Source organism: Leucoraja erinacea, chromosome 38 (assembly GCF_028641065.1).
Source record: "Leucoraja erinacea ecotype New England chromosome 38, Leri_hhj_1, whole genome shotgun sequence".
Lineage (NCBI taxonomy): Eukaryota > Metazoa > Chordata > Chondrichthyes > Rajiformes > Rajidae > Leucoraja > Leucoraja erinaceus.
The window spans coordinates 1,645,085-1,670,050 of record NC_073414.1 but is presented as its reverse complement, the minus strand read 5'-3'; the positions used below and the strand labels follow the sequence as shown (position 1 = coordinate 1,670,050).

Sequence of the window (24,966 nt, the reverse complement as noted above, 5' to 3'; positions counted from 1 at the left end):
GTCTGCCGGAGGGAAGTAGTTCAAACAGTCCGTTACAAGGGTGTGATGAGTCTTTATGGATGCTGACGGCCTTCCTGAGGCACCGTGTGTGGTAGATGCCCTCCAAGGCTGGTAGCTGTGTCCCAATGATCCTCTGCGCTCTGTGGACGACGCGCTGAAGAGCTCTCCTCTCCGCCTCCGTGCAGCTGAGATACCACACAGAGATGCCATACGTTAATATGCTCTCTGTGGTGCAGCGGTAGAATGTTGTCAGCAGCTGTTGGGGCAGACCAGTCTTTTTTTAATGTCCTCAGGAAGAACAGTTGTTGCTGTGCCTTCTTGACCAGCGCAGCGGTGTTGGTGGACCATGTGAGGTCCTCTGAAATGTGAGTGCCCAGAAACTTAAAGCTGGACACTCTCTCCACACTGTCCCCGTAGATGGAGATTGGGGCGTATTCTCCATTATGGGACCTCCTGAAGTCAATAATCAGCTCCTTGGTCTTGGAGGTGTTTAGTGACAAGTTGTTACATGAGCCGCGGTAATTGATCTATTTGCCGACACTGCCAGTGAGCAGCAGCCTGGAACGTGTTTCTAGCTTCAGGTTCCTGGGAGTCAACATCTCCGATGACCTTTCTTGGACCCACAATACCTCTACTCTGATCAAGAAGGCTCATCAGCGTCTCTTCTTCCTGAGGAGACTGAAGAAGGTCCATCTGTCTCCTCAGATCCTGGTGAACTTCTACCGCTGCACCATCGAGAGCATCCTTACTTACCAACTGCATCACTGTATGGTATGGCAACTGCTCTGTCTCCGACCGGAAGGCATTGCAGAGGGTGGTGAAAATTGCCCAACGCATCACCGGTTCCACGCTCCCCTCCATTGAGTCTGTCCAAAGCAAGCGCTGTCTGCGGAGGGCGCTCAGCATCGCCAAGGACTGCTCTCACCCCAACCATGGACTGTTTACCCTCCTACCATCCGGGAGGCGCTACAGGTCTCTCCGTTGCCGAACCAGCAGGTCGAGGAACAGCTTCTTTCCGGCGGCTGTCACTCTACTCAACAACGCACCTCGGTGACTGCCAATCACCACCCCCCCCCCCCCCCGGGACACTTATTATTATTTATTCAAATCGTTTGCTATGTCGCTCTTCCAGGGAGATGCTAAATGCATTTCGTTGTCTCTGTACTGTACACTGACAATGACAGTTAAAATTGAATCTGAATCTGTTTAGCCTTATCTCTGAATCCAACGGCTAAACCGCCCCACTGGGATTTAGACTGGCTCTGATCCTGTGCAGTCTGAAAACCATTGTAACGGCTCCCCCCCCCCCCCCCACTGGGATAAGGAATGTACGGAAACCTAATTATTTATTCTATGTAAAGCACTTTGGTTTCAGCGGGAGTTGATTTAAGCAAGTCTGTTATTTCCTGTCAAGGAATTTAGAAACAATAGGTGCAGGAGTAAACAGATTCAATTGATAACATCCCCTCAGTCCCTACCTGCCTTCTCATACCCCCCCCCCCACAAGGGCCACATCTAAACAAAAGATGAACTGGCCTCAAATCAATAGCTTTTTTTTCTTCTCATCTCTTTTAAAAAAAAAACTTCTACAGGATGTAGCCGTCCAACCCCTTAAGAATTTTGTAAGTTTCTATAAGATCCCCTTCAATTCTAAATTATAGAGAGTATAAACCAAGCACTTTTGGTTGACATCCCAGGAATCAGTCTGGTGGTCTCTGCACTCCCTCTATGGCAATAAGTCCTTCCTGATTTTACTCCAGCAAGTAAGTAAGTACCAAGTTATTTGGCCAAGTATTCACCAAGACTGGTGTACCATACAAGGAATTTGCCTTGGTGCTCCACCCACCAAGTAACAACATGACACATTACACTGACAGTTACGAATGACTCAGAAAACACTAAACATTAATAATAACAAAACATAAACGAGCTATATAAATAAAATTTACTTACTTACTTACTTAAGGTATAATCTCCAGAACAAGGGGTCACACAGTTTAAGGATAAGAGGGAAATCCTTTAGGACCGAGATGAGGAAAACTTTTTTTCACACAGAGAGTGGTGAATCTGTGGAATTCTCTGCCACAGAAGGTAGTTGAGGCCACAGTTCATTGGCTATATTTAAGAAGGAGTTAGATGTGGCCCTTGTGGCTAAAGGGATCAGGGGGTATGGAGAGAAGGCAGGAACAGGATACTGAGTTGGATGATCAGCCATGGTCATATTGAATGGTGAATGGTGCAGGCTCGAAGGGCCGAATGGCCTCTACTCCTGCACCTATTTTCTATGTTTCTATCTCATGAAAAGCAAATATGTTAGAATCAATGTGTGGGAAGGAACTGCAGATGCTGGTTTAAATCGAAGGTAGACACAAAAAGCTGGAGTAACTCAGCGGGACAGGCAGCATCTCTGGAGAGAAGGAATAGGTGATATATTTAGCCCTTTTTCTTTCAAAGAATCGAAACACCTCTTGGGTAAATGAAACCCCGCAGATGCTGGAAGTCTGAAATAAAGCACCAAGCTGGTGCACAACCCACGAGCCGCTGGTTCGAACCCACGCTCAGCTATTCCAGTTGTTGTCACAACAAAGAGGGATTATATAGAATACATTTCTAATTTTGTCAGTGCCTACGTGGACACTCTTGCATAATTATGTATTGTATGCAAATAAAGTCTCACTGCTCCAAGTACATGTGACAATAAAGTATCAACCAATGAGTGTATCTCCCTAGTTTAATATTGTTGCTGGTCCCATATCCATGCTGCATCTCTCTCAGACCCCGACAATGCTTAAGGACGTCACTAATGGCCCTGTCCCAAGGTGCAAGTTCATTCCAAGCTATCCCAAGTTTAAAAAAATCAAACTCGTGGTAAGCACGGAGAATGAACGTAGCCGGTACGTCGGAGCTCGGGGACGTCTCTTAGTGCTAAAGGCAGGTACTCGGGAAGACTCGCTAACGGCAGGTAAGCACGGGAAGACTGGTGAAGATTTTTCAACATGATGAAAAATGTCCACGAGAGCCCCGAGTACTGACGAGTGGCCATTACCGTAAATCTCCGAGTTCGAATCGGGGCAAACTTGGGAGAGCTCTTGGAATGAACTCGTACCGTGGGACAGGGTAATTAGTGTTTATGGGCATGTCCCACTTACGCAACCTTTACAGGCGACTGCCGGCATCCATCATAGGTCGCCGAACATTTTCAACATGTTGAAAATCCAGCGGTGACCAGAAAGACGCTACGACTCTTTGGGCGACTGAGGAGACGACTCACGACCGTACAGGCGACATGTCGCGGGGTGAAGCCTGTACGGTCGTGAGTAGTCGCCCAAAGAGTCGTACCTTGTTTGGGTCGCCGCTGGATTTTCAACATGTTGAAAATGTTCGGAGACCTGCTGAGACTATGACGGGTGCCGGCAGTCGCCAAAAAAAATCACCTAAGTGGGACAGGCCCTTAACAAGCAGCTAAATGTTTTTAAATTTGCAGAGATGAGATTTTTTGCCCCCAACTTACGTCCAGGCACTTGGTCCAAACGGGCTGGTGTGAGGACGGGTCCCAGTAATGAACGAGCTTGTCGTGTCCACATGTTACAAACCTGTCCTCGCTCGGGTGAGCTGCCAATCCCCACAGTTCGTCCGTATGACCCTGCAACACAAGTTAGCCATATAACAATTACAGCACGGAAACAGGCCACTCGGCCCTTCTAGTCCGTGCCGAACACTTACTCTCACCTAGCCCCATCTACCTGCACTCAGCCCGTAACCCTCCATTCCTTTCCCGTCCATATACCTATCCAATTTATTTTTAAATGATAGAATCGAACCTGCCGGCCTCCACCACTTCCACTGGGAGCTCATTCCACACAGCTACCACTCTCTCTCGCTAGATGCAGGAAGATTGTTCCCGATGTTGGGGAAGTCCAGGACAAGGGGTCACAGCTTAAGGATAAGGGGGAAATCCTTTAAAACCGAGATGAGAAGAACTTTTTTCACACAGAGAGTGGTGAATCTCTGGAACTCTCTGCCACAGAGGGTAGTCGAGGCCACAGTTCATTGGCTATATTTAAGAGGGAGTTAGATGTGGCCCTTGTGGCTAAGGGGATCAGGGGGTATGGAGAGAAGGCAGGGGATGGGATACCGAGTTGGATGACCAGCCGTGATCATATTGAATGGCGGTGCAGGCTCGAAGGGCCGAATGGCCTCTACTCCTGCACCTATTTTCTATGTTTGTATAATTAATACAGCTCTGTGTGTTCTCTGGATGCTTTCAAGAGAGAGCTAGATAGGGCTCTTAAAGATAGCGGAGTCGGGGGATATGGGGAGAAGGCAGGAACGGGGTACTGATTGTGGATGATCAGCCATGATCACATTGATGCACCTAATTTCTATGTTTCTATGTAAAGAAGTTCCCCCTCATGTTACCCCTAAACTTTTATCCCTTAATTCTCAAATCATGTCCTCTTAGTATCAACCTTTGACAAATCCTGTCTTTGGTCCTGCTGGGGGTCCACAGCCCCCCCTCCTCACCTGGCGAACCAGGTGGGGTAGACGGTTTAGTCGGCCATGGAACGGGTAGCATGGGATTGCAGGGTACCTGGGCAGAGCGGAGGTGTGGGTTGCTATACCTGTACAATGGGGCAGTATCCTCCACTCAAGGTGCCTTGGAGAATGCAGTTCCGTGTCGTTCCGATGAACAGACCATCATTTTTCCCTTCTGCGATCGTTCGGACTGGCCCAAAGGCTTCCGGGACCTGCGATATTCCCACAGGAAACGTCAAACAAGCAAACAATTCTGCCGCAAGATTTAGGTAAATAAGTTAAGTAGGTTCATTGGCCAAGTATTCACATACAAGGAATTTGCCTTGGTGCTCCGCCCACAAGTAACAACATGACACATACAGTGACAGTTACGAATGACTCCGTAAACACTAAACATTAATAATAATAAAACATTAATGATAAAACACCATTGATCAAGCATGTGAACCAACAAAATACCAGATCAAAGGGAGGCTACAGATTTTTCGCTGTTGTGTAGAGCAACTACTCGTGGAAAAAAGCTGTCTGGCTGTGGCAGCTTTGACAGTCCGGAGTCGCCTTCCAGAGGGAAGTGATTCAAAGGGCTGACCTCTCTAGGGTTTACGAGTAGTAGAAGATAGAGAGAGGGAGGGTTTTGAACTTTAGTTTAGAGATACAGCACGGAACAGGCCCTTCGGCCCAACTAGTCCGCGCCGACCAGCGATCCCTGCACACTAACACTATCCTACACACACACGCTAGGTACAATTTTTTAACATTTGTTTTTATACCAAGCCAATTAACCTACAAACCTGTACGTCTTTGGAGTGTGGGAGGAAACCGAAGATCTCAAAGAAAACCCACGCAGGTCACGGGGAGAACGTGCAAACTCCGTACAGACAGCGCCCATGGTCAGGATCGAACTAGGGTCTCTGGCACTCTGAGGCAGTAACTCTACCGCTGCGCCACCGTGACTCCTAAAATTGGAGAATTCAATGATCATGCTGCTGGGGTGTTAGCTACCCAAGCTGAACACGAGGGGCTGGTCCTCCAGTTAGCGTTTGGCCTCACTCTGACAGTGGAGGAGGTCCAGGACAGGAAGGTCAGTTTGGCAATGGGAAGGGGAATTAAAATGGTTAGCAGCTGGGAGATCCAGTAGGTCTTGGGAGGACTGAGGGCAAATGTTCGGTGAAATGGCAGGAACTTGGCTCCCAGCTGGAATCTTCTCCTAGTTCCCTTTATAAACCCTGCTGGCACAATGCCCACTGCCAGGGTCAAGGGGCAACTTCCTGGGCAATCCCTCCAGAGAGCCTTTATAGGATAGAGATTAATTGGGAGATGCAGCATTGAAACAGGCCCTTCAGCCCATCGTGTCCCTGCTGATCATCCGTTCATAAACTGTAGGTCCCATTTAAGCATCCACTCCCCCCTACACAGTGGTGAATCTCTGGAACTCTCTGCCACAGAGGGTAGTTGAGGCCAGTTCATTGGCTATATTTAAGAGGGAGTTAGATGTGGCCCTTGTGGCTAAGGGGATCAGGGGGTATGGAGAGAAGGCAGGTACAGGATACTGAGTTGGATGATCAGCCATGATCATATTGAATGGCGGTGCAGGCTCGAAGGACCGAATGGCCTACTCCTGCACCTAATTTCTATGTTTCTATGTTACACACTTGGGGCAATTTACAAACAAACTTGACTTACAAAGCCGCACACTTTGGGGATGTGTGATGAAACTCACAGGGTCACAGGGAGAGTGTGTAAACTCCACATAGACAGCACCCGAGGTCAGGACCAAACCCGGATCCCTGGCGCTGTGAGGCAGCAGCTCCACCAGTTACAACACTTCGCAAGATTGCAGCATCTGCGGTTCCTTGGGGATTTGTAATTCTTCCACGGAACTTGCTATTCACCTCTGTCTCCTGGACCTTGTGGTAGTGCCTGTCCCAGAGGATGACTTTCCGATCCTTCCCTCCTCCCGACACCAGGGTGCCATCGTTCAGTACGCAGAGACTGAATACACCTCCATCGTGAGCCCCCTGCACAGCAGAGCTGATCCGGTTTGTTCCTGCACAAAGACGTACCGAGATGTGATTGGAATCAAGTATCTGAGAAGTTACACAACGTGATGTAAACAAAACTGTGACCGAATGATATCTAGAGAAAACACCAACTCCATCCTCCAAATGTAATGTTTAAGAAAGAACTGCAGATGCTGGAGAAACTCAGTGGGTCAGGCAGCATCTATGGAGAGAAGGAATTGGCGACGTTTCGGGTCGAGACTCTTCAACAGACTTAGTCTATCCAGGTCTATCGTTGAACGTCCTACCCGGTGCCTCAGGTCAGCGGATCAGCTGCTCCTTGAGGTACCAAGGTCTAAGTGGAAGCTCAGAGGGGATAGAGCCTTTTCTGTTGCTGCCCCGGCACTCTGGAACACCTTGCCGCTGCAGATCAGACAGGCCCCTTCACTGTCCATCTTTAAATCCTCCCTAAAAACTCACTTTTATTCACTGGCTTTCGACACTGGCTGAGACTTTGTTCCTGTTTTAGTGCTTTTAATGTCTTTTAATTTTTTACTGTTTTTATAGTCCTGTCGTCTTAATGGTTTTAGTAGTTTGTAATAACTTTTTGTTGACTTCCCATGTACAGCACTTTGTGGTAACTGATGTTGTCTAAAAGCGCTTTATAAATAAAGTTATTATTATTATTATTAACGTTGATGCATTCGGCAAGTTGAGAATGGGAAAGTGGGTCCTGGATATTAATAATGTGACAAGCCGAATGGCAGCAATGTCCTCACCTTTTCCCCAGATAACCAGGTTGCCGCTGGAGTCTCCCGTGATCACATCCCCGTTCTCGGAGAAAGCCAAACACAGAACGTACTTGGGTTTTTCTTGTTTCTGAGAAAACAATTTTTAAAAACACACAGGTTTAAATCATAACGTCTCGCAGGCTATTTGTCTAACGGAGGCTCTGGCAAAGAGCAAACCACATACAGTTCATCTCGCCCGAGTTTAAAAAAAAAAAATCAAACTCATGGTAAGTATGTAGAATGTGCGTAGCGGGTACGTCGGAGCTCGGGGATGCCACGTAGCGGCTCGTAACGCTAACGGCAGGAACCTGGGGAACGCGGTAAACTCGTGAAGTTTTTTTCAACAGTGTGAAAAATGTCCAAGAGTTAAAAAAATACTGGTGATGAGTTTGATTTTTTTTTTTTTTTTTTTTTAAACTCGGGAGAGCTCGGTAAACTCGCATCGTGGGACAGGGGCTTTTTGCCAGATTCATGGAAAGGACAGGGATAGGGAGACAAAAGGTGGTCAGCATGGGCAACTTGGGACGAAGGGCCTGCTTCCACACGGTGTGACACTTTGACTCCGAGTAGCTTCAGTTGGATCCATCCAATCCAATCAAGAGACCTTCTCTATCATCGTCCCCTCGGCCCCACTCAAGATGTGTAGAACCACTGACCTCACCTCATAAATGCCCTGCCTCTTGGACAGAGTGTTGCCTTCCATCGTCCAAAAGAAAATATGTGATTTTCCACAAGTAACGATGAGATTGGCTTCGGTTGGGTGGAAGTTCACGGCCAGCACGGACTCATTGGAACACTGCAACATGGAAAAAACAAAGTAGGTTCAGACAGAGGCCTCAATACTGGAACTAAAGTAAGTAAGTACGTTTATTGGCCAAGTATTCACATACAAGGAATTTGCCTTGGTGCTCCGCCCACAAGTAACAACATGACACATACAGTGACAGTTACGAATGACTCAGAAAACACTAAACATTAATAATAATAAAACATTAATGTAGGTAGAACAAATGCTGGAGAAACTCAGCGGGTGCAGCGGCATCTATGGAGCAGAGGAAATAGGCAACGTTTTGGGCCGAAACCCTTCTTCAGACAGAATGATACAACACCATTGATCAAGCATGTGAACCAACAAAATGTCCTCATACCCCCTGAATCAATGCTAACCAGGAATCTTGATGTTCGCTACAGTGGTCCAAGGGGGGGTCCATTTGTCACATGTGCAACTCACGGTACAATGATTTACGTATTCACACTTGCAAGCGTCGCCATATTTTAGTGCCATTTCCAAAGTCCAATCTGCCCACCCGCTCAGTCTACTGGAGTAATTCCCAATCCTGGCTTCCCCAAGTGAAGGTTGCAATCTCCCACCCCAGCCTTGTATTGGATGGCGGAGTAGACTTAATGGGCCGAATGACTCCTCTAACTTATGAACTTATTCGGGCAAAAGTGGAGCGGTGTTCAATTCCTTCCTAACATCACACTAAGTTTTCACATGGTGTATTCTACAGAGCAGGTTGCGTACAAAACCAGTCATCTCTCATGATTGCCACACATTGATTTATGCCATTGTGTTCGGTAAGCTTTGCCTTTATGCAAATAAGATATTAATCATTTGGTTATTCAGCAAGATCCAATACATTCCATTATTTATTCTCACGGAGTGTATGCAGTTGGCTGGTTAGCAACAAGTTTGTCTCAGGCGATCAAGTGGAACGTAGCAAACCAAATAATTCAGCACCCACAGGTTTCTTGTGTACCAGCGTGGTGTGCAACTCTGTGTACCAGCGTGGTGTGCAACTCTGCAGGGGTTAGAACTCAACGTACAAATTCCATTCAGTCTGCTCAACAATCTACACCAGAAGGCAAACTTCGTCTGACCGATTAGTAGGACTGGATGTTACAACCCCTTATTATGCCCCTGTCCCACTTAGGAAACCTGAACGGAAACCTGTGGAGACTTTGCGCCCCACCCAAGGTTTCCGTGCGGTTCCCGGAGGTTGCAGGTGGTTGCCGGAGGTTGCAGGTAGTGGAAGCAGGTAAGGAGACTGACATAAACCTCCGGGAACTGCTCAGAAACCTTGGGTGGGGCGCAAAGGGATATGAGGAGAAGGCAGGCACGGGTTATTGATAGGGGATGATCAGCCATGATCACAATGAATGGCAGTGCTGGCTCGAAGGGCCGAATGGCCTCCTCCTACACCTATTTTCTATGCTTCTATAATTGAATATAACGTGGTGAGTGCCCGTCTCACCTTGACCTCTGCCAGCTTTGCCTCTTTCTGCCAGTCCCACACAGAGAGGACATGTTCGTTGGAGTCATCCACGGCACACAGATGCGACCCCCCATTCTGTGAAATGAACAAACATCATGTGAGTGCAAGGCTCACCAAACATATTCTTAGTGCATTAATCATTCATCCACTGCTTCCAGCCACCAGCTATTGTCCATCCCCATTTACCAGCAGTCCAGCACTGAATGCTTAAAATATTTAGAAGTCAGTTCAATGTATTTACAATAGTATGAATGGAAACCATGTTGGAGTTTGCACGTTCTCCCCGTGACCTGCGTGGGTTTTCTCCGAGATCTTCCGTTTCCTCCCACACTCCAAAGGCGTACAGGTTTGTAGGTTAATTGGCTTGGTTAAATATAATAATTGTCCCTGGTGGGTGTAGGATAGTGTTAATGTTCGGGGATCGCTGGTTGGTGTGGACTCAGTGGGCTGAAGGGCCTGTTTCCGCGCTGTGTCTCTAAACTAAACGAAAAGTGGCTCAGCGGGTCAGGCAGCATCTGTGGAGAATGTGGATAGGTGACGTTTCACAGAGTGCTGGAGTAACTCAGCGGGTCAGGCAGCATCTGTGGAGAACATGGATAGGTGACGTTTCACAGAGTGCTGGAGTAACTCAGCGGGTCAGACAGCATCTGTGGAGAACATGGATAGGTGACGTTTCACAGAGTGCTGGAGTAACTCAGCGGGTCAGGCAGCATCTGTGGAGAACATGGATAGGTGACGTTTCACAGAGTGCTGGAATAACTCAGCGGGTCAGGCAGCATCTGTGGAGAACCTGGATAGGTGACGTTTCACAGAGTGCTGGAGTAACTCAGCGGGTGCAGCAGCATCTCTGGAGCTAAGGAAATAGGCAACGTTTCGGGCCGAAACCCGGAAGGGTTTCGGCCCGAAACGTTGCCTATTTCCAGAAGGGTTTCAGCCTGAAACGTTGCCTATTTCCTGAGCTCCATAGATGCTGCTGCACCATAACTCAGTGGGTCAGGCAGCATCTGTGGAGAACATGGATAGGTGACGTTTCACAGAGTGTTGGAGTAACTCAGCGGGTCAGGCAGCATCTGTGAAGAACATGGATAGGTGACACTTCACACCTGGACCCTTCATCACACTGCCTGTCTAAAGGAGGGTCCCGACCTGAAACGTCACCTATCCACGTTCTCCTGGGATGCTGCCTGACCCATTTTGTATCTGCTCTAGGTAAACCAGCATCTGCAGTTCCTACATTTTTGACAAAGTCCTCATACAGTGTTCCAGCGAAAGAAAAATAAAGAACTCACCGATTTGGAGAAGGAAACGCACGAAATGCCTCGGTCAAAGAACCCAGATCCAATCACGTGCAAAGTGTTGAGGCTGACGGAATCCCAGACTCGCACGTGCGGTGGGAGTTGCTGAGAGAAGTGGAAAGAAAAAAACATTCTTCAATGGAGAATACAGGAGAAGAACACTTGATAGATATAGATATAGATATGACATTTATTGTCACTATACATGTACAGTGAAACTGAAAGCTGCTCGTACTCAGTGCATACATACAATTTAGCACAAAAAACAAAAAACAGAAGGGAGATGGGGGGGGGAAATAGGTGCACACATTCTGCGGCGCTACATACATATATACATATATACAGATGGAAGTCCGTGTTGGGCGGTGTAGTCAGTGCATGTGTGAATTTGAATTTATAGTAGATATAATTCTCGGAAAGCAACTATTCCTGAGTCTGTTTGTCCTGGATTTGATGCACCTATAGCGCCTTCCAGAGGGCAGCAGGTCGAACAGTCCAAACGCAGGATGGGAGCTGTCCTTGATGATCTTCTTTGCCCTGCTAAGGCAGCGGGAGGTGTAGATGTCCATCAGGGAGGGGAGAGCGCTCAGTGGATAGACACAAAATACTGGAGTAACAGGGTCTCGACCCAAAACGTCACCTATTCCTTCGCTCCATAGATGCTGCTTCGCCCGCTGAGTTTCTCCAGCATTTTTGTCTACCAGCAATGATACTATTGTAATTATATAACTACTAATTGTAACAGTAATTCTGTCTAATAGACTACAATTAACTAAGATTACACCATCTATTCCCCTCATGATTGAATTAACCTTCCAAAAAAAGTTCACCTAAAGGGGCTGTCCCACTTGGGCAACCTAATTGGCGAGTTTAGAAGAATTTATTAAAATGACATGTTGAAGACCTCCTTCAACTATGTTGAAGACCAGCTTCAACTATGTTGAAGACCTCCTTCAACTAGCCACAACTAACTTCGGGAAAATTGGTCACCGAATAGTGGAGAGCTATTAGTGGACGACCTCCTTCGACCTCCCTTCAACTATGATGAAGACTATCTAAGACTACCTTCCTCGATTACTTATGACTAACATGCCGACCTACTACGACTAAACCTACGAGTAAAAGAAGTATCCATTTTTTCCATGGCGACCTTTTTTTACTCGTGGGCATTTTTAACATGTTGAATAAATACGCCGCGACCTAGCTGAGGCCTCGAGTACGCGCGGAGACCACTCTCGAGCATGAAGGAGAGTTTCATAGAAACATAGAAATTAGGCGCAGGAGTAGGCCATTCGGCCCTTCGAGCCTGCACCGCCATTCAATATGATCATGGCTGATCATCCAACTCAGTATCCTGTACCTGCCTTCTCTCCATACCCCCTGATCCCCTTAGCCACAAGGGCCACATCTAACTTCCTCTTAAATATAGCCAAAAATTACAAAGACCTCATGTCGACCATGCTGCGAATACGAGTCGAGGGCAAACTCATGGATTAGGTATCCCAAGTGGGACTGCCCCTTAACTACGCAGACTGTGTATCGTCCACCCTTCCTGCCCGGCCTCACCACACCGAGACCACCAGCTTGTTTTGACTGACCATTCTTTCTACAGGAAACCAAGAACCAAATCAGGCCGGGATCTGGGGTTTTGGGAGCAGTATGGGAGAAGGCAATTTTTTATTTTTTTTTCTGCTTTTAATTCTGCGTTTGACTGACTAAGTGAGAATTTGAATAAACATCATACATCGTACCTTTCCATCTTTCGTGGTTCCTGTCACCTGCCCAGTCGCCATGGTGACTCTATCAGGGTGAACCGCGAGGCTGAGAAACACATCAGGAAGAAGAAGATGAGTCATTATATTTGGCTTTGTGTTCCACTTTCAAAATAGAAACCAGGATCAAGGCATCTGCTCAAAACTCAACGCACGTTGATATAATATAACCATATAACAATTACAGCACGGAAACAGGCCATCTCGACCCTTCTAGTCCGTGCCGAACACATAATCTCCCCTAGTCCCATCTACCTGCGCTCAGACCATAACCCTCCATTCCCTTCCCATCAATATAACTATCCAATTTATTTTTAAATGATAAAAACGAACCTGCCTCCACCACCTTCACTGGAAGCTCATTCCACACAGCTACCACTCTCTGAGTAAAGAAGTTCCCCCTCATGTTACCCCTAAACTTCAGTCCCTTAATTCTCAAGTCATGTCCCCTTGTTTGAATCTTCCCTACTCTCAGTGGGAAAAGCTTGTCCACGTCAACTCTGTCTATCCCTCTCATCATTTTAAAAACCTCTATCAAGTCCCCCCCTTAACCTTCTGCGCTCCAAAGAATAAAGCCCTGACTTGTTCAACCTTTCTCTGTAACTTAGTTGCTGAAACCCAGGCAACATTCTAGTAAATCTCCTCTGTACTCTCTCTATTTTGTTGACATCCTTCCTATAATTAGGCAACCAAAATTGTACACCATACTCCAGAATTGGCCTCACCAATGCCTTGTACAATTTTAACATTACATCCCAACTTCTATACTCAATGCACTGATATGCCTTAAACTAGCTGGTCTTCCAGGGCAAGGTAGATAAGATAGTTAGATTGAGTTAGATAGGGCTCTAGGGTTTAGTGGGGTCAAGGGACATGGGGGGGAATGATCACAATGAATGGCGGTGCTGGCTCGAAGGGCCGAATGGCCTACTCCTGCACCTATTTTCTATGTTTCTAAGGCTGGAAAGGGTATAGAGATTTACGAGGATGTTGCCAGGGAGAGGTTGAGCAGGCTGGGACTATTCCTTGGAGCGCAGGAGGATGAGGCGTGATCTTATAGAGGTGTACAAAATAATGAGTGGAATAGATCGGGTAGACACACTGAGTCTCTTGCCCAGAGTAGGGGAATCGAGGACCAGAGGACATGGGTTCAAGGTGAAGGGGAAAAGATTTAATAGGAATCTGAGGGGTAACGTTTTCACACAGAGGGTGGTGGGTGTATGGAACCAGCTGCCAGAGGAGGTAGCTGAGGCTGGGACTATCCCAATGTTTAAAAAACAGTTGGACAGGTACATGGATAGGACTGGTTTGGAGGGATATGGACCAAACGCAGGCAAGTGGGACTAGTGTAGCTGGGGCATGTTGGCCGGTGTGGGCAAGTTGGGCCGAAGGGCCTGTTTCCATGCTGTATCACTCTGACTGTAAATATTGAGGAGTAGATGGTTTTCCTGCACATTCTATGGTTCAGGAGTTTGTGCTCAGGGACACCCTCGAGCTCCGTACAGGATCTGTAGAAGGGCCACAATGAATGGTGCTGCTGTAAACTGGACACTAGGAATCTGATTCTGGACTGTACTATAGAGATACAGTGCGGAAACAGGCCCTTCGGCCCACTGAGGTCATGCTGACCAGTACACTAGCACCATCCTACACACTAGGGACGATTTATCATCTACTGAAGCCAATTAACCTACAAACCTGCACATCTTTGGATTGTGGGAGGAAACCGGAGCACCTGGAGGAAACCCATGCAGTTATAGGGAGAATGTACAAACCTCGTACAGACAGCACCCGTAGTCAGGATTGAACCTGGGGCTCTGGTGCTGGAAGGCAGCAGCTCTACCTGCTGTGCCACTGTGTCCCCCTACTGTGTGAATGAATATACCAGGGTTTTGGGCCCCTGCTGGACACTGGACATTGAGGGTCAGGTCCTATGTAACAGCCTCAATATTCCCCACCGAGTATTGCACATTGAGTAACACAGGAGAGGAACAGGCCCTTCAGCCACAAGGGTCTCGACCCGAAACGTCACCCATTCCTTCTCTCCTGAGATGCTGCCTGTCCCGCTGAGTGACTCCAGCTTTTTGAGTCTACATTTCTTTAGTCAGAGGGTGGTGAATCTATGGAATTCTTTGCCACAGACGGCTGTGGAGGCCAGGTCAGTGGATATTTTTAATGCAGATAGATAGATTTTTGATCAGTACGGGTGTCAGGGGTTATGGGGAGAAGGCAGGAGAATGGGGTTAGGTGGGAGAGATAGATCAGCCACGATTGAATGGCGGAGTAGACTCGATGGGCCGAATGGCCCTATTTCTGCTCCTATCACATGACATGACACTAGGAACAATTTACAGAAGCCAATTGATCTACGAACCTGGAATGTGGGAGGAAACCAGAGCTCCTGGAGGAAACCCACACAGTCACATGTAGAACGTACAAGCTTGGTACAGACAGCACTAGTAATCAGGATCTAGTGGAGTAGACTCGATGGGCCAAATGGCCTAATTCTGCTACTATCCCTTCTGGCAGTATGACAGTGAAAGACACAGCCGAGGATACTCACCATTTTACATCATCGTTATGCCCAAGATAGTGACGTTGTTGCTGCTCCTCAACGTTGTACAGCACCACCACCGATGCAATGAAGTAAACAATCTCTCCGGTCGGCAGGAGATACAGGTTGGAACGACAGTCGCGCCCACGGTACCCGTACCTGGAGGGGCTGATTAAGGCCAAACATAGACTGACCGATGGTAAGGCGGGTACGGGATATTGAGTTGGATGATCAGCCATGATCATATTGAATGGCGAATGGTGCAGGCTCGAAGGGCCGAATGTTTCTATGTTTCTAATCACAGGGCAAACGCCCACTTACTGAAACCACAACAAACACTTTAACTGGCACGGTGGCGCAGTGGTAGAGTTGCTGCCCCACAGAGCCAGAGTCTCAGGTTCGATCCTGACTACGGGTGATGTCTGAAGCGGATAGAATAGACCATTATAATGGAACCAATTTCTCCAATATGTACATAAACCATATAAACCCCACTTCAACTGGTAATCTATGAGCGGTCAGTCTCACAAGGTCCCTGGATCCTCATAATCAGCCTGGCGGGTCTGGCTCGAAGGGCCGAATGGCCTACTCCTGCACCTATCTTTCTATGTTTCTAATCCAGACCACAGGTGTTGTCTGTCTGCAAAGAATGGAGGTACCCCTCACATGTAGAGGCAACTAGATACACCGACTATTATTTCTAGGATAAAATAGCCTTTTACACTCTGCTACTAAATCCAGGAACCTGTTCAAAAGTATTTGATTATAGGAGCAGGGAGGTTCTACTGCAGTTGTACAGGGTCTTGGCGAGACCACACCTGGAGTATGGCGTACAGTTTTGGCCTCCTAATCTGAGGAAAGACATTCTTGCCATAGAGGGAGTACAGAGAAGGTTCACCAGACTGATTCCAGGGATGTCAGGACTTTCATATGAAGAAAGACTGGATAGACTCGGCTTGTACACGCTGGAATTCAGAAGATTGAGGGGGGGTCTTATAGAAACTTACAAAATTCTTAAGGGGTTGGACAGGCTAGATGCAGGAAGATTGTTCCCGATGTTGGGGAAGTCCAGAACAAGAGGTCACAGTTTAAGGATAAGGGGGAAATCTTTTAGGACCGAGATGAGAAAAACATTTTTTTCCCACACAGAGAGTGGTGAATCTGTGGAACTCTCTGCCACAGAAGGTAGTTGAGGCCACAGTTCATTGGTTATATTTAAGAGGGAGTTAGATGTGGGCCTTGTGGCTAAAGGGATCAGGGGGTATGGAGAGAAGGCAGGTACAGGATACTGAGTTGGATGATCAGCCAGGATCATATTGAATGGCGGTGCAGGCTCGAAGGGCCGAATGGCCTCTACTCCTGCACCTATTGTCTATGTTTCTGTGTTTCTAATCCAGACCACAGGTGTTGTCTGTCTGCAAAGAGTGGAGGTGCCCCGCACATGTAGAGGCAACTAGATACACTGACTCTTAATTCTAGGATAAGATAGCCTTTTACACTCTGCTGCTAAATCCAGGAAACCTGTTCAAACAGTGGTTGGGGGGAAAATAATGTTAATAAGGAATAACTCGACAGTCACGTATCATCCCCCGATGGGGTCAAATGCAGAAGGGAAGGTTTGTGAATGGGACTCTAGAGGATACACCCATTCCATCTTCAGCTTGTGGGCTGGTAGTTCACTGGTGGCCTGGAGCTTGTAGGATGCCATCAGCGCTTGGGGCATGTGCATGGTGACGGGACGCCCACGTAGAAACATCTTCACGTAGCCATCTTCTGCAAGGCACAGGACAACACACACAAGTGAGAGGCATGGACCCAAGTTGGGTCCCAAATAGAAACACGGTTGTTTGAGAAGGAACTGCAGATGCTGGAAAATCGATGGAGTGAAGGAAATAGGCAACTATAGCAGCATCTATGGAGCGAAGGAAATAGGCAACGTTTCGGCCCGAAACCCTTCGGGTTTCGACCCGAAACGTTGCCTATTTCCTTTGGTTTTCGGCCCGAAATGTTGCCTATTTCCTTTGGTTTTCGGCCCGAAACGTTGCCTATTTCCTTCGCTCCCTAGATGCTGCTGCACCCGCTGAGTTTCTCCAGCACTTTTGTCCACCTCAAATGTAAGCACCTCATTCAATCATGGCTGATCTATCTTTCCTCTCCACCCCATTCTCCCCCTAACCCACGACACCGCGACACCCCTTTCCTCATTTGAGGGGCGTCTCCACCATATCCTGTCCCCCAATATGTAGCAGCAGAAGGAGCCTGGACTGTGGTCCTCCACCACCGAGATTTGGTGTTGGCCACTATGCAGTGGGCCTGTGTGAAACTTCACTCACCCCCCTGCAAGAACTATACAACAGGAGGTGCAACTCCAGAGCAAATAAAATCATGGGAGACCCCTTCCACCCCTGCAACGGACTGTTCCAGCTGCTACGGTCAGGCAAACGCCTCCGTTGCCATGCGGTGAGAACGGAGAGGTTGAGAAGGAGTTTCTTCCCAGAGGCAATTCGGACTGTAAACGCCTATCTCGCCAGGGACTTACTCTACTGAACGTTTTTCCTTCCATTATTTATTATGTAAAAGAATATGTGTGTTATGATTGTGTTTATAATTTGTTTGGTTGGTTGGTTGTTTGTCTTTTTGCACAAAAGTCCGCGAGCATTGCCACTTTCATTTCACTGCACATCTCGTATGCGTATGTGACAAATAAACTAGACTTGACTTGAATGTGTGTGAGTGATTGGTGGTGGTCGGAGGGGCCGTAGGCGCAGATTAGCAGCCACGCTTCCGTCAGCCTGCCCCAGGGCAGCTGTGGCTACAGAAGTAGCTCACCACCACCGAGTGTGACTGAGGAGTGAATGAATAATGCGATGTGAAGCACCTTGAGTATTCTAGAAAGGCGCTATATAAATCCCATCCATCATTACAAGACACATAACCCAACAGAAATGTGGAGATTGGTTCCCCAATTGACCACGGGTGATGTGTTGCCCCCACATTGATACACCACCTCCCACACGTTGGGCATCTATAAAACCTGGCTTCTAAATATTATTGCTATATTTAAGAGGGAGTTAGATGTGGCCCTTGTGGCTAAGGGGATCAGGGGGTATGGAGAGAAGGCAGGTACAGGATACTGAGTTGGATGATCAGCCATGATCATATTGAATGGCGAATGGTGCAGGCTCGAAGGGCTGAATGGCCTCTACTCCTGCGCCTATTGTCTATGTTTCTATGTTTGAGTCCATGTTCCATTTATTTACCGTTAACGAACAGAGATTTGAGAGTTGTGAATCTGTGGAATTCTCTGCCACAGAAGGTAGTGGAGACCAATTCACTGGATGTTTTCAAGAGAGTGTTCTTAGGGCTAACGGAATCAAGGGACATCGGGAGAAAGCACAAACAGGGGGTATGGAGAGAAGGCAGGTACAGGATACTGAGTTGGATGATCAGCCGTGATTCTATTGAATGGTGGTGCAGGTTCTAAGGGCCGAATGGCCTCTACTCCTACACCTGTTTACTATGTTTCTATGGACACTGTATGTTTACTGTATGGCATGGGGATGTACAGCAGATTGGGAGCAGCTGTGGCCATTTCAGGTATACTGCAGCTGTCGTGGTGTTTGCTCTGAGACGGATACAAAGCCGTGGTGTTAATCAGCGGTGGCCTGCCACTGTTAACACCACAGAGTCTAACTTAGTTTAGAGATACAGCGCGGAAACAGGCCCTTCGGCCCACCGAGTCCGTGCCGACCAGCGATCCCCGCACACTAACACTATCCTACACACACTAGGGACAATTTACATTTACACCAAGCCAATTAACCTACAAACCGGTACAGTACAGTACGTCTTTGGAGTGTGGGAAGAAACCGAAGATCTCGGAGAAAACCCACGCAGGTCATGGGGAGAACGTGCAAACTCCGTACAGACAGCACAAGAGGTCGGGATGGAACCCGTGTCTCCGGCGCTGCATTCGTTGTAAGGAAGCAACTCTACTGCTGCGCTACCATCGATGAAGCAAGAGGCAGCAGTTCTAGTATGTGTGAGTGTACGTGTACGTGTACGTACGTGTGTGTGTGTGCACGCAAGTGTGTGAGTGTGTGAGTGTACGTGTACGTACGTGTGTGTGTTTGTGTGCATGTGAGTGTGTGAGTGTACGTGTGTGTGTGTGTGTGTGTGTGTGTGTGTGTGTTGTGTGCGTGTGTGCGTGTGTGTGAGTGTACGTGTGTGTGTGTGTGAGTGTGTGTGTGTGTGTGTGTGTGAGTGTACGTGTGTGTGTGTGTGTGTGCGTGTGTGAGCGTGCATGCGTCATTTTGCTGCCTATTTCCACTAGCTCGCTCAAAGATAATCAGTGACAGGCTTAATGTGTAGATAATTATTATACACAATGGAGCCAATTGTCACATTATTTACCGACAAGTGTGGTCAAATCAATAAAAAGGAGCAAGGTTTCCGATCTGCCTGAATATTAACTGGAAAATTTCCAGGTTTTATTGCTCAGGAGATGGTATCAATGTCTTTGTTGCGATATAAACAAGATCAAAGAGGAGGAGGAGATGAATGTTATTTATTGATTCAGTTAGTCAATGGCAAGGCCTTGTATTCATAGAAAATAGGTGCAGGAGGAGGCCATTCGTCACTTCGATCCAGCACCGCCATTCATTGTGATCATGGCTGATCGTCCCCAATCAATAACCCGTGCCTGCCTTCTCCCAATATCCCTTGATTCCACTAGCCCCTAGAGCTCCATGTAACTGCCCAATTCATTGTCAAATTCCAAGTGACATGGAGACATGACATTTTCCAGCCACTCTGTTCTGGATGGACAAAGGATACGCTAAATGTTTAATCAGGGCAGCAACTCAGTAGTTGTGAAACTTGCAATCAATTGTCTTTTCTGTGAAGACTCACTAAAGGCAGACAGCAACATGTCCAGAGGCCACAGGGGAATTTTGTAAGATGTTTTTCAAATTCCGAATAGCTTCAACACTGAAAGGAATCTTTCTCTGGTGGGGGGAAGGAACAGATGCAAAAAGGAGACTGAGCAGAGGTCTCGAGAGAATGGCTAATGTATCTGGGTGATGGAGCATCCAGCAGGCAGGACGGAGAACATTGCTTTAATGTTTGCATCTTTCACTTATTAATGGGCTTCCAATTGACGACTAACCCATTAAAGATTCATCCAATGTAATATTTATAAATATATTCATACGATGGAAGGAAAACCACTCTACACACTGAACTTGTAATAGCTGCTCAAAAAAATTAGTTAGGGCTGTTCTACCTACTCCAATCCCGAAAATGTATCCTTTTTCAAGTATATTTGCTTCTCATCCGAGCCATACAGCAAGGAACTGGGTCCGTGGCCTCATTGAGACTAGAATGATCATCAAACACCAGTTGTACACTGGTCGGACATTCAATCGACAATAGGTGCAGGAGTAGAGGCCATTCGGCCCTTCGAGCCAGCACCGCCATTCAATGTGATCATGGCTGATCATCCACAATCAGTACCCCGTTCCTGCCTTCTCCCCATATCCCCCGACTCCGCTATCTTTAAGAGCCCTATCTAGCTCTCTCATGAAAGTATCCAGAGAAACGGCTTCCACCGCCCTCTGAGGCAGAGAATTCCACAGACTCACCACTCTGTGAGAATTCCACAGACTCACCACTCTCTGTGAGAATTCCACAGACTCACCACTCTCTGTGAGAATTCCACAGACTCACCACTCTCTGTGAGAATTCCACAGACTCACCACTCTCTGTGTGGAAAAAGTGTTTCCTCATCTCCGTTTCATGCCCCCTCACATTCTGATCAATAGCCACCAGCTGGTAGAGCTGCTGACGCATAGCACTAGGGACTCGGGTTCGATCATGACCTCGGGTCCTGTCTGTGTGGAGTTTGCACATTCTCCCTGTGACCGCGTGTGTTTCCTCCGGGTGCTCCAGCTCCCTCCCACATCACAAAAACTTGCGGGCTCATGGGTTAATTGTCCCTCTGTGAATCGCCTCGAATGTGTGTGGAGTGGGTGTGAAAGTGGGATAACATAGAACTAGTGAGATCGGGAGTGTGGCATCATCAAGGACCAGTCTCACACCCGGGCCACTCCCTCTTCTCCCCTCTCCCATCGGGCAAGAGGTACAGAAGTGTGAAAACAAACGCACACACCTCCAGATACAGGGACAGTTTCTTCCCAGCTGTTATCAGGCAACTGAACCATCCCACCACAACTAGAGAGCAGTGCTGAACTACCTCATTGGTGACCCTCGGACTATCCTTGATCAGACTTTACTGGCTTTACCTTGCACTAAACGTTATTCCCTTTAACCTGTATCTGTATACTGTGGACGGCTCGATTGTAATCAAGTTTGTGTTTGTAATCGAGTTCATTCAAGAGCCCCGATTCGAACTTGGAGATTTACGGTAATGGCCGCTCGTAGGTACTCTGGGCTCTCGTGGCCATTTTTCAACATGTTGAAAAATCTTCGCGAGTCTTCCCGAGCTTACAGCGTTTCCCGAGTACTTGCCGTTAGCGTTAAGAGACGTTAAGAGAAGTCCCCGAGCTCAGACGTACCCGCTACGTACGTTCTACATGTTTCCACGAGTTTGATTTTTTTTTTTTTTAAAACTCGGGAGTGCTCTTGGGTGAACTTGTACAGTGGGACAGGGCCATTAACTTTTTACTGTACCTCGGTACACGTGACAATAAACTGGTGATATTTGGGGGACAGGGGAGTTGAGGGCTATAAAAACCACACAAGACATTTTCCACTCCAACCAGCTATGAACTTATAGAAGAACAGAAGAGAGTCGAGGGTCCAGATCACATTTGAAGTGTTGCTCTTGTAAGCATGTTACTCACCAGCACTGAAGACAGATTCCTTGGGTTTGCTGCAAGAAGAACAGGGAGCAATTAAGACACAACCAGACAAAACACATCCCGATATCTAGTGTGCACTAGGCAAACTTTCATGCTTCAGGTAAACTATTTCAGCAGGGATTGCAAATTTTTTTATCATCGAGGCAGAGACAACACATCAAGGGAAAATTGGACAAATATTCGAGAAAAATGCTCAAATAAGGAGGAAGTGTGCAGAAATTGGATTAACACAGCATTTCTCCAGAGATGTTGCCTGAGTCGCTGAGTTACTCCAGCAGTTTGTGTCTATCTTGGATGAACTCAGCATTGTTCCAAAACAGACCTAGCATGAATATTATGATCTATTGTAATTAAGTTTAACGATACAGCATAGAACAGGCCCTTCGGCCCACACCCATACACTAGCACGATTTAGTTCATAACTGATAGGAGCAGAATTAGGCCATTCGGCCCATCAAGTCTACTCCGTCATTCAATCATGGCTGATCTATCTCTCCCTCTCAACCTCATTCTCCTGCCTTCTCCCCGTACCAGCCAACACCCTTGCTAATCCAGAACTAGGCTCCACCTTAAAATTATCTATTGACTTGGCCTCCGCTGGCTTCTGTAGCGATGAATTCCACAGATTCACCACCTTCTGATTAAAGAAATTCCTCCTCATCTCCTTTCTAAAGGTGCGTCCTTTTATTCTGAGGCTGTGGCTTCCAGTCCTGGACTCTCCCACTAGTGGAAACATCCTCTCCATATCCACTCTGTCCAAACCTTTCACTACTATTCGGTAACTTTCAATGAGGTCCCCACTCATCTTTCTAAAACTCCAGCGAGTACAGTCCCAGTGCCATCAAACGCTCATCGTATGTTAACCCACTCGTTTCATAAACCTCCTCTAAACCCCAATGCCTGTACATCCTTCCTCAAATATGGGGCCCAGAACTGTTCTTGCTACTCCAAATGCAGTCTGACTACTGTTCTATAAAGCCTCTGCATTACATTCCAGTTTTTTTTAAAAACTATTCTAGTCCTCTCAAAGTAAATGCCAGCATTGCAAATGCTTGCCTTACTACCGGTTCAACTTGCAAATCAACTTTTGTTGGGGCATGTCTTATTTGAGCACTTTAATACTAGATTTGAAATAGAGTTATAAATGCCAACTAGAATCTTCGCAATGATTAGACTCCCGCAGTCAGACATAGATACACACACACAGCCACAACCCACATCCTGCAGTATTAGGAATTAAAAAAAACCCTTCTCATTTCTCCTCAGACTAAATTTAACTGTGTTGCACAGTCTTCATAATCAACGTACTTACTTGTAAGCTTTCTTCATCTTAATTGAGAGTCAAGACTCCCTGGTTGCTGCAGACTTGAGCGCTAACTCAGAGGAGTTTATTTCACTTGACTGAACTGCAGCCAAATGGCCGTTCTGTTCACCGGGAACTCATCTGCATACGAAACTCGTTACTCAGCCAGCTACTCAGCCAATCAAGTGCCCCTTCCCTGTTGGCCGACTTCCAATAACATTAAACTAAACGAGCGACTAACATCAGCTGATAGAACAAGCTGTAGCAACAGTTGCTGTACTAGTGCCCAGCGGCTATGCTCCAGACAAACACACACTGTAACAAATGTAAACAACTCGACAAAGTTTTTAAACTAACAACTTCCAAAATTCAAGTCTGAGCTACCCAATTCATGACTGAGCTACCCAAGTGAATGTTGAAGAGAAATTATCTTTTGTAGTTTGCTCTGTAACAGGAGGCCATTCAGCCCACTATGTCAATGCAAGCTCGCCCCAGGGCAATCCCAATGGTCCTGTATTCACTTTGCTGCCTGCAGCATACACATCACAAGTGTCACACCACAAGAAGAGGAAAGAGTTCTGACAAAAATGCCATTGCCCCCGCAATTTATTATTGCTCACATGCCCATCTGTGTCTGAAGAAGGGTCTCGACCCGAAACGTCACCTATTTCCTTTGCTCCATAGATGCTGCCTCACCCGCTGAGTTTCCGGAAGGGTCTCGACTCGAAACGTCACCTGTTTCCTTTGCTATTTAGATGCTGCCTCACCCGCTGAATTTCACCAGCATTTTTGTCTAACCTGTCCATCCACTTTCATTCTTTAAGAAAGACATAAAGTTCTGGACGAACTCAGCAGCTCAGGCAGCATTCCTGCTGAGCGTGGATAGGTGACGTTTCGGGTCTGGATCCTTCATCGGACTGTCACCTATCCACGCAGATGCTACCTGACCCAATGACTTCCACAACCTCTGTGCACTGTGGATGACTTGTGGTATATCCGTGTGGTATACTAGCCATGTGGTATATAGAAACATAGAAATTAGGTGCAGGAGTAGGCCATTCGGCCCTTAGAGCCTGCACCGCCATTCAATATGATCATGGCTGATCATCCAACTCAGTATCCCGTACCTGCCTTCTCTCCATACCCCCTGATCCCCTTAGCCACAAGGGCCACATCTAACTCCCTCTTAAATATAGCCAATGAACTGGCCTCAACTACCCTCTGTGGCAGAGAGTTCCAGAGATTCACCACTCTCTGTGTGAAAAAAATATCCACTGACTGGATAGCAAAAAAACAAAAAAGCTTTTCACTGTACCTCGGTACAAGTGACATTAAAACAAAATTAAAATACTTTTGCATAGGAAGGAACTGCAGTTACACCGAAGATAGACACAAAAACCTGATGCAACTCAGCAGGTCAGGCAGCATCTCTGGAGAGAAGGAATGGGCGACAACTCGGATCAGGACAATAGAGAATTCTAAAAGTTCACAGCCATCAGAAAAAAAATCGATCCTCTCCATTCTAAATAGACAGCTGTAATGCAAGGGTTAAAAGAGC

The 24,966-nt window shown here is 47.0% G+C and overlaps 1 protein-coding gene across 1 annotated transcript in view; it reads right to left on the bottom strand.

Annotated features, from left to right (window-relative positions):
• The window catches only part of LOC129714098 (echinoderm microtubule-associated protein-like 1), a 49,044-nt gene that overhangs the window by 13,374 nt on the left and 10,704 nt on the right, over positions 1-24,966 (bottom strand). Inside the window, exons 3-13 of the mRNA XM_055663566.1 lie at positions 22,088-22,116; positions 16,868-16,997; positions 15,234-15,383; positions 12,650-12,719; positions 10,893-11,003; positions 9,583-9,678; positions 7,989-8,123; positions 7,316-7,415; positions 6,429-6,583; positions 4,623-4,748; positions 3,512-3,643 (exon numbers count right to left, since the gene is read on the bottom strand). Coding sequence (XP_055519541.1) covers positions 3,512-3,643; positions 4,623-4,748; positions 6,429-6,583; positions 7,316-7,415; positions 7,989-8,123; positions 9,583-9,678; positions 10,893-11,003; positions 12,650-12,719; positions 15,234-15,383; positions 16,868-16,997; positions 22,088-22,116 — 1,234 coding nt within the window. The remainder of the gene's footprint in view (positions 1-3,511; positions 3,644-4,622; positions 4,749-6,428; positions 6,584-7,315; positions 7,416-7,988; positions 8,124-9,582; positions 9,679-10,892; positions 11,004-12,649; positions 12,720-15,233; positions 15,384-16,867; positions 16,998-22,087; positions 22,117-24,966) is intronic.